This window comes from Pinus tabuliformis, chromosome 1_2 (genome assembly GCF_031772625.1).
Source record: "Pinus tabuliformis cultivar Carrire ecotype Pingquan chromosome 1_2, CPIR1, whole genome shotgun sequence".
NCBI classification, from domain to species: Eukaryota; Viridiplantae; Streptophyta; class Pinopsida; order Pinales; family Pinaceae; genus Pinus; species Pinus tabuliformis.
The window spans coordinates 17,758,752-17,768,879 of NC_142298.1; the positions used below are offsets into that span (position 1 = coordinate 17,758,752).

At 39.4% G+C, this 10,128-nt stretch overlaps 1 protein-coding gene across 1 annotated transcript; it reads right to left on the reverse strand.

The window, feature by feature from the left end:
• Positions 1 to 8,494: 8,494 nt before the first annotated feature.
• LOC149204096 (uncharacterized) lies at positions 8,495 to 9,640 on the reverse strand. Its single transcript, XM_089397040.1, has one exon. The coding sequence runs from the start codon at positions 9,638 to 9,640 to the stop codon at positions 8,495 to 8,497; it is 1,146 nt and encodes a 381-aa protein (XP_089253166.1).
• Positions 9,641 to 10,128: the final 488 nt, after the last annotated feature.

A 10,128-nucleotide genomic window follows, 5' to 3' on the forward strand; every position in this document is an offset into this window, starting at 1 on the left:
TGGGATTCAAATTGGAGTTCATAAATTGGATCATGGGATGTATTTCAAATGTCAATTTTGCGGTGCTGATAAATGGGGCGGCTTCCCCTTTCTTCAAAAGCCAGCGAGGATTGAGACAAGGATGTTCGCTTTCCCCTCTTCTCTTTCTCCTGGCAGCAGAGGGGCTGAGCAGGCTGATCTTAAAGGCAAAACAGTCAGGCTTGTTTACAGGTTTGGAGGTTGCTGTAAATCTGTTCATTTCACATCTACTTTTTGTTGACGATATTTTGCTATTCTTAAATGGGAATCTAACTGAAGTTAAAGTTCTTAAAGATATCATTGATCTTTTTCTGAAAGCCACAGGACTTCAAGTAAATCACAGAAAATCTCATTTCATTATGGAGGGTTTCACTAGACAAGAGGTCAATGCAATTACAACCATCATGCCTTTTGAAACCTGTCAGATGGATATGCCTTTCAAATACCTGGGGTTTTGGCTAAAACCGTCCTCTTACCGCAAACAAGATTGGTACTGGCTAGTGGCAAAGATTGAACAGAGGATTTCGCACTGGAGTTACAAATGGCTTTCAAGAGCTGGCAGACTGACTTTGGTCAATTCAGTCCTTCAAGCCATCCCTGTTTTTTGGGCAGCACTGACCTGGATTCCCAAAGGGATTATACATAAAATCAGGCAGATATGTAGCAGATTCTTATGGTTAGGATCCAAGGAAAGTGCTGTGCTCCCATGGGTTGCTTGGGACAAGATCGCTAGACCGAAGGAGTGGGGAGGTTGGGGAGTCAAACAGCTAGGGGATTTCTGCCAATCCTTGGCGGCAAAATCAGGTTGGCGAATAGTAGTGGCAGATAATCTCTGGACCAGGGTTGTTAAAAGGAAATATATTGATCCAACCCCATTGGAAGATTGGATAAGAAGTCCAAACAAAAAAGGGAGAAACTGCTCGGTTATTTGGAAGGCAACCATGGACGCTTTTAAAATTATAGAACAAGGACTAGCATGGCAAGTGGGGAATGGTGAATGTGTGCGCATTGGTAAGGACCCATGGGTAGGGTGTAATGAACATTTTGCTCTCTCTCCTGGTTTGCTTGAACATCTTGACTCAAAAGGAATTCAACAGCTTAATCAGATTGCAAACCCGTTTTTGTCTTCCATCTGGGGGCAGGGTTGGAAGTCTGCTGAAGATTTGGAGTTGGACATTCGTTGGAGAGATGAATGGAATGTATTCATTCAAGAACTAAAGCGTTCGAATGTCAGACTAAAGGACTCTTCTGATTCTCTGGTTTGGGCTCATGCAGAAACAGGTCGTTACTCCCCAAAGGCTGGATACGATTTTTTGATGAGCAGAAAGGGGTGGGAACCTCCGGTTTGGTGGGCAAAGCCCCTCTTCAAATTAAAATGCCCCAAAAAAGCCAGAATCTTTCTCTGGTGTGCGCTAAAAAATAAAATCCCCACATGGGACATCCTCCAAGCTCGTTTCCAGTTGGGGCCGAGTAGATGTCCTCTCTGTAAAGAAGCTTCTGAAACGATCTCTCACCTTTTCGTAAGCTGCCCTTTCTCCATGACAGTTTGGGAGGAAATTTTCAAACTTCAGAAATTCTCAGGGAAGTGGGAAGGGGCTTCTTTATCTGCTGCATGGGAATACTGATGGTCTCACTACCCTGAAAAAAACTTGAGAAACCTACCACCTATTGTCTGCTGGGGTATTTGGATCTCCTGGAATGGATGCATTTTCAATGGGAAGGTCACTCCTGCACCAGTCATTGCCTTACAAGCCTCAGCTATCTTTGCTAGTATTCCTGAACCTGAGGGCACTTCTTCTTCAAACAGGCGGGTGGATTTTGTCATCAGAGAGGGCATCCCTTATGCTTTTTTTGACGGAGCTGCCCAAAACAATGTCACTGGAGCTGGAATCATTATTCACCTCACTCCTTCACATTCCTTAAAAGCCTCTGTTGGACTTGGGTCGGGTACAAACAATTTTGCCGAATTATCTGCCTTAAAACTGCTCCTCTGCTGGCTCATTCATAGAAACATCCTCACTGTTCAGATTTTCGGAGACTCGGCAAATGTGATTCATTGGGTCAATGAGAAATTTATTTGCAGGAACTATATGTTGTTACCTCTGTTGGAAGAAGTGAAAAGTTTAAGGACTCATTTTAATAGTTTTTCCATTGCTCATATTTACAGGGAAAATAACGAAGAGGCCGACCGGTATTCTAAAACAGGTCTGCAGCAAACTTTGGGAGTTTGGAGGATAACAGAACAATCACAGGACCAGATCCGTGTGTCGGATCTCCCTCCTTTTCACTAGTCTTTTTGTCTTTTTCTTTTCTTTGTTGTCGTTCTGATATGCATGCTACTGTGGCAGGAGAGACTGCGTTTCAAATACTTCTATATGTCTTGAAAAAATATGTTTTGTTTTAATGGGCTGTTTTCCTGAAAAAAAGGAGGCCCAGGATCTTATGGTCATAGTACTGAACTCATACATTTTTGATAGGGCCTTTATAGGCTGGCAAATGTTTAGAGAACAAAAAGTCTTTTTGATCAAAAAAGACATGGCTAACATGAAAACACTGAAGAGAGTAGCCTCTTTGTGGATCGTGAAAACTTCTGCTGAATGTTTTCACGCATTCCTTTTTGTAGCTTTTTTATATCTCAATCAATAGAAAAGCGCGGTATTTTTTCCTCGGAAAAAAAAAGTTAGATTACTAAATAACATGTGCCATAAATGAGCTTGCAAAAGGAAAAACATACATGCACAAAATGACCTAGTAGCGGGAACAGTTGGTAGGCAAAAAGAAAGAAGTCGATGCAACACTTGTAAAAAGTGAACGACAGACCGAAAAAACACTTGTACAAGCTAATAACAATATAAATTCCAACTACTATGAAAATAAATGGGCAAAATAACACTCATAAAAGAAAATGTGGCAAAACTTACCTGGAAAAGCATTGCAAACTAAGTCAAAAGCTCCTTGATCTCATTGGGAAGGATAGAGCTCCAATGTCAAATGTGAAAATGAGCTCTAAGAGTGTCTATTATATAGATATGGGTCAAGTTAGGGTTTATGATGCGCATGCCTAAAATCAAGGAAAAAAGCGACACTTGTCTTAAGATCGAAAAAAACATCTTTTGCCACTTTTCAGACATTAATTATGAACTTCGTATTATCTAGGGATGAGGACTTAGCTTATTCTGGGAAATTTCACATTCACATTTCTAGAAGGAATTTCACAATTCCCAGTAACAAGGGATTGCGCAGTTCATTGTCTTAGTGAATTGCGCAATTTTCGACTGTGAAAGAGGGCTAGTGCAGTTTCTAAGCTCAATGGTTGCCTATCTTCAAGGATTACACAATTTCTATCCTCAAGTCACAGTGCAATTTCCAAAGATAGTGGATTCCGTAGTCCCAAGAGCGAAGATAGACAATAGGTGCAAAATCAGGGCAGGACATGGCTTGTGTTATAAATTGTTTACTTGTCGTCGACAAGAATTAGTCATCATCAAGACAACCTAATCAAGTCATCACAAGCTCTACATGCATATATGAGTCTTCACAATAACAAGGAATAATTTATGACAGTGGAAAATAGATTCTTACAAACAAAAGGTAGGCTCCAAAATCAAGGCATGGGCAAAATTTTGGAAGGGGGTTGTAGTAGCTACAAGAAGTTGTTATAGAAGATGACTCGCAACTATTTGTCTAGATGCTCAAGCACATTAAATAGGTATTTTACATTAGTAAAATCTCCACATGTTAACATTTGGAAGAAATTCTGGAGTATATTAATTACCTGCTACCTAAGATATCAATACTCCTCCACTCACATGTTATGTGCATGGGGAATAAACTTGTTGATCGTATTTTCAATGGAGGAAGCTCATGTCCTGCATCCATGATTATTAGATTTTAAATTATTTGATATGGGGATCACTGGAGAAGAATTTCCCTACTCACCAAGGAGGATTTGGCCCCTTGAAATGGGCTATATGGATGGGCTGCATGTATCATGATAACCCACTACCATCGCATTCCACTCCCTTGGGATGAGAGGTCAGAGGTGCTAGTGTACCCTCAACTTCCTAGAGTCAAGCTATCATGCTTATCAATAATGGTGATTTTTGGATCATTAGCTTAGTTATGGATATCATTTCAGAAACTTCATCTGTATATCACTAGTTATGGATTGTTCTCAACCTAACCTGGGTTTTAATAATGCTGGTTAATTTTCACTATCAAGAGGAGACAATGTAGTTTTTAGTCTCTCAAGCCACACTCACGCTCCACCTTCTTCAAATATGTTTTCTAAGAAATGGTTCTCATATTCTCAACAAACCTTAAACCCAATGGAATGGGATTGGCTCAGAAAGTTTATAGTTTTGGACAATTTTTTGTAAAACACAAAATGGGAAAAGCCTAAAATAGATGAAATATGGAAGCTAAGACTGAAACAAGTAGACTTAAGAGCATCGAAGAGCTTGCGACAAGGCTAGATTCTCTATTAGGGTTGGAAGGAGAGGGGGGGGAGGCTACTCTATGGCCTCAAGGAGGACAAAGTATTCAAGTGCTCATGGAATCTTGTTTATGCAAAAAATAATCAAGTAGAGATTCTCTCCTAATCCTACATCATTTGGTCAAAGGCTCCATTTCAAAGAAGAAATATATGGAAAACATCATGAAAAGAATCAAGAAAATTCCAAAATATATCTCATGTAAAGCATATTCTCATGTCTTATGGGACTTCAACAAAGAAGCAGACAAGTATGCTAACAAGAGGTGTATATTGAAGATATGTAAATTAAATATTAATGCCCAAATCAAATCTGATATAATTCCCTAAAAAATTCTGTTGTAACATTATGTGTTATAAATTTTTTATTTTGTTAGAGCAATTTTGTAAAGTATTCACCTACAAAATCTCTCTTTTTATTGCTCTAATATATTCAACTAAAAAATCATATATTACTGCTAAAAAAAAATTAAATATTTTGAATAAATTAAACAAATTAATATAATACCTAATATATTCACTATAAACTAAACATAAAATTATATAATACAAATACTCTTTTTATATATATAAACAACAAATTAATAATGGATCATCCTATAGCTTTTACACAGCCTCCCACAAAGAATAATAAGATATACGAGTTAAAGTTTCCATACATTTTGTCAGCACGAAAAAAACTATATATATTGTATTCATTAGGAAAGTTTATACATATACATATCTCGGATTATTGCCGAAAGTATATAACTGTAGAGTAGATGCCACATTCCTGAAGGTTGAAAAAAATGAAAATTGTCCAATATATACAACATGTATACCTGAAATAGTTACTTGTGATCTGTGTATAGAAATCAAAAAGACTTTCAAGACTTGCAAAAATTTGTGTGCGCATTGAGTTAAGCCATTGTATGGGGATTGTGTATATAAAAAAACATACCAGAAATTACCATTTTTTGAGAATCATATACCCAGAAAACGAAAATCCTGGATCTGGAAGCAGTGGCTGTCCGTTCTAATCTGCGCCCTCCATATGCCTTGGGGAGCTGTAAGGCCCATTTTAGATAGTGTATCTGCTTCTTTGTTTTGGTTCCTGTCAATATGAGAAATAGAATAGTCCCTCCTGCTGTTCCACAACACTGCAATCCTGTCCAACCATCCAGCAAGATGAATGTTTTTTATATAGTGCTTTTGCAAAACATGGTCAATGATTATCCTCGAATCTCCATAGATTTTCATATTCGGAATGTTAAGAAAGATACAGAAGGAAAGGAGTCCCGTTAATGCCACCGCTTCAGCTCTATTGTTTGATCCCGAACCTGCATTCCAGTAGATTTCAATGGCCTGATCATTTGTTGTTCTGATGTATACCCCGCATGCACATATCCCTTGTTGGGCAGCACCATCGAAGAAAGCGCATGGTGGGTCCGTGGGCGACAATATCGGGGGATCTCTTCCATTCCTAATTCTCTTTGTTGTAGTTGATAGACTCCTTCCATATGTGTTCCTATTCTTTCCAGCCAATTCGAGGGAGCTGTATAGTGTTATTATAGTTGCTACAACAGAAGCGTTTGATTCCTTCTTTGAACTGAAAATCCTGCCATTTCTCCACTTCCATATGGCCCAAATGGCCAATAAGGGGATGGCTCTCCGTTCTTTGTTCATGGTGCTCCATCTATTGAAAGCTTCAGTAATTGTTGGGAAAGAACAGTGGGCGAGACCATAATGTGCTGCAATATTCTGCCATATGGGTTGCACCTGAGGGCAGGTGAGGAAAATGTGTAGATTATATTCAGAGTTTTCCCTGCACAGTGGACAGATGGCAGGCCCATGCCACTTCCGTTTTTGTAAATTTTCCCAAGTGAGGTTTCTATTGTGGAAAACCAACCATGCGAAGATGATGATCTTTGTGGGGCATCCCGATCTCCAAAATATAGGGGGAAATATCTCTCCAAAATTGTCAGCCTCAGAAGTTATAAGCTGCAAATATATATGTTTTACCTTTACAGTCGTGGATCCATCCAATCCCTTCCATATCAGATAATCTTTATCCTCAGAACGAAATATTCCATGGCCACGCAGCATTGTTACAATAAAATTCCATTGAACCTCCAATTCCTGTTGGAGCTGTAGTTCATTTGTTGTTTTCCATATGGGGATAGCTCCATCCCAATTTCGAATGGCGCTGGCCCAGAAGAAGATCCCTCTGCTGTGAAGCGCTCTCATTAGGCGAGGGGAGACATGGATTTTCCCTGCCCCTCCAGCAAATTCATCCCTACCAATCATAATTTTTGCTCCCGTTTGGAATTTCCAAATAAGATTTTGTCTAAAAAATGGCTCCAGTTTCCTGAAGCCTCTCCATATGGTAGATCCAAAAGGGGATCCAATGAAATTTTCCCTGATCCAAAAAGATATATCCATGTTGTTCATGTATTTTGCGCGTATGGCCGAGCTCCATAACGAATTCCCCATAATTGCCTTCCACATAGATTTGCACAGAAGTGCTTTTCTGAAATGGGATATATCTAAAATGCCCCATCCTCCCATATGCTTTGGCCGCGCCAGCGCTGATAACTTTGTTAGATGAAATTTGTATTGATCTTTGTCACATCCCCAAATAAAATTTGCAATCATCTTGTTCAGATTTTTTATTATAGTGGATGGAATATAGAACAGGTGCGCCCAATAGACCATTGTTTGGACGAGAACTGATTGTGTCAGGATCATGCGTCCTCCTTTTGATAAACACAAATACTCCCATGCTGCAATTTTCTTATAGAATCGGTCTGAAATCCAGGTCCAATCCACCACCCTGTACCCCACTGCTTTCAGATTGAATCCCAAATACTTTAGACCGTTCCTGGGAGGGATGGCTTGGATGTTAAACAACCGAGAAAGGAATTGAATCAGTTCCCCATTTATATCCTCCACATGGAAAGAGGATTTCCCTTCATTTACAATCATACCAATGGCAGCTTGAAATCTTTCCAATATATTATGTATACACATCCAGGTAGCTCTGCACAAGATTGCGGATATGAGGATGTCATCGAAAAAAAAGTTGTGGGATATGTGTATCCCTTTGCATATAGGAAGAGGCCGACAGGAATTTAGTTGAATAGCCTTCTTGATATGGAGGCTAAGAGAATCCATTACCAGAATGAATAGGAGAGGAGACAAGGAGCATCCTCGTCTAAGCCCCCTGGCAGCTTTAAAAAAAGGGGTGGGATAGCCATTAATCAAAACAGCGTAATTTACCTCCTCCACACACACCATGATCCACCTAGAACACCTGTGATTCAGACCAATCTTGGCTAGAAGACAGCGGATGTAGCCCCAGTCCACGCTATCATACGCCCTTTTTAAATCTATTTTTAATAGAGCAGCTTCCAGTTTCTTGGAATGAATAGAATGCAGAGCTTCTTGAGTGAGGGCCATGGCATCCATGATATTACTGTCCTTTAGAAAGCCGTGTTGTTCAGGGGAAAGATGCTGGGATAAAACATTCCTTATTCGAATGGCAATAATTTTAGAGATCGTCTTATAAAGGATGTTGCATAAAGATATTGGTCGATATTCAGAGAAGGATGTAGAGAGAGTTTTTTTAGGAATCAGAGCAATGTATGTGGAGGTTATACGATGATTTATATAACCATTTAATCTTGATTCCTCGACCATATTTAGAATGTCAGCCTTGAACAAGTCAAAGAAATGGATGAAGAAATCTACAGACCACCCATTCGGCCCCGGGCATTTATCCTTCTGGAAGGATTTCATTGTCGCTAGCAATTCATCCTCAGTGACTTCAGAGTAGAGGGCATCATTTTGATTATCATCGAACATAGTAGGGTACAACTCAATGCACCATAGTATGTCTTCAATTTGACTGCCAATATCTCTACTGTAGGCCCTATTGAAAAATTTAACAGCTTCATGAGAAATATCCTCCTGAGTAAAAAAAGGGCTTCCAGCTTCATCATTAATTTACCAAATCGTGTTTATCTGCCTCCGCCTATTAGCAAATCTATGAAAAAACTTGGAGTTTTTATCTCCCTCCTTGAGCCAAATGGCTCGGCTCTTTAGACGCCACGTAGATTCCTCCTCTGCTAAAATTTTTTGCTTCCTTTTTTCAAGATCCCATATCTGTTTCCGAATTTGTGAGGAAATGGAATCACTTTTGAAGCGGGAGTATAAAAGATGCAGTTCTTTATCTATTCCTTTCAGTTCCCTTCTATTACAATCTGTTTTCTCCCGCTGCCAGCATTTTACCTTGCTTCGCAAATAAGCCATGCGGTTAATAAAATCCAAAGTCTGTTGTTGAACCGGTCCAGAATATCGCTGCCACGACTCCTTTATGAAGTGATTGAAATGTTCATCGGAGAGCCACGTTCGGTTGAATTTGAAAGGGTATCCCGATTTGTATACATCATTGTTCCATTGAATATATATAGGGCGGTGATCAGAGATGTGAGAAGGGATGATTTTCATCATAGGCAGACCAAATCTATCAATCAGTTTTCCGTGGAGGATATATCTGTCCAGTATTTTAGCCAGGAAAGAGTCATTTGACCGCCCGTTATCCCAAGTGGGCCCACGACAATCCGGTTGTATGTCTATGAAATTGTTTTGGATGATGGCATTACGGATCATGCGACCAATCAGATCAATTTTCCTGCCATTTCCCCAAATCTCATCGTTACACAATGTGTTGTTAAAATCACCTCCAATCATCAAGGAATCAATATCAAAAAGTCTAGATGCCAGAAATTTTTCCCAGAATGGAAAACGTTGTCTATGAGGGGCATATATATTTAAAATGTGCACAGGATCTGGACAATTGCGAAAATAGGCTAAGATAAGAATGCCTGCAAAACATTGAAAGGCAACCGCTTTAATCCATTTAGGATCCCATAGTACAGCAAGACCTCCAGACAAACCTACAGCATCAGTGGCCACCATGTGCCAAGTAGGGAACATCCTTCTAAAATAAGAAATGGTTTGGGTACAATCATGCATTGTTTCCTGAATCAAAAGCAATCTGGACTTTGTAGATCGAAAGAGGTCCTTTAGAGCCATAAACTTAGGGTCTGCTCCAAGGCCCCGAATATTCATAGACATGATGTTATTCATTTCGGTCATCTGATGGCCGACAAGCTCTAAGAGGCCCTTTAGAAGAGAAATCATCTGAAGCGATTTCTGAAACAGGAATGTCAATTAGATTCAGGTCCCTGGAAGACATATCCTTTCTTCCCTTTCTCCCGTGAAAGTGTCTACTTCCTCGCTTTTCTTTGCGTTAGACAGTGTCTACTGAAACCTTAATCAAGATCAACATTAAAATGTATTAATTAACCTAAGGAGTATTTCGAACAATAACAAAACATTTAGTAGTCTAGGCTAGAGGACGTGTCTTGACGTCTCTAACTATAGGAGTTGTCTGTTGGAAATAATACTGAGAGGGGGGGTGAATCAGTATTATCAGATCAATAATTTTATTTGCCAAACAGATTTATATATGCTACTTCAGTGAAGTGAACTAGCGTGTACACGCAATTGTGATTAAGGAAACCAGCGTATATCTAGAGAACTTGTGATTTAGACAATTTATCATGTGTTAATCT

Excerpts from the sequence above, each read along its gene's own strand:
- LOC149204096 (XM_089397040.1), bottom strand. The coding sequence starts at position 9,640 with ATGAATAACATCATGTCTATGAATATTCGGGGCCTTGGAGCAGACCCT.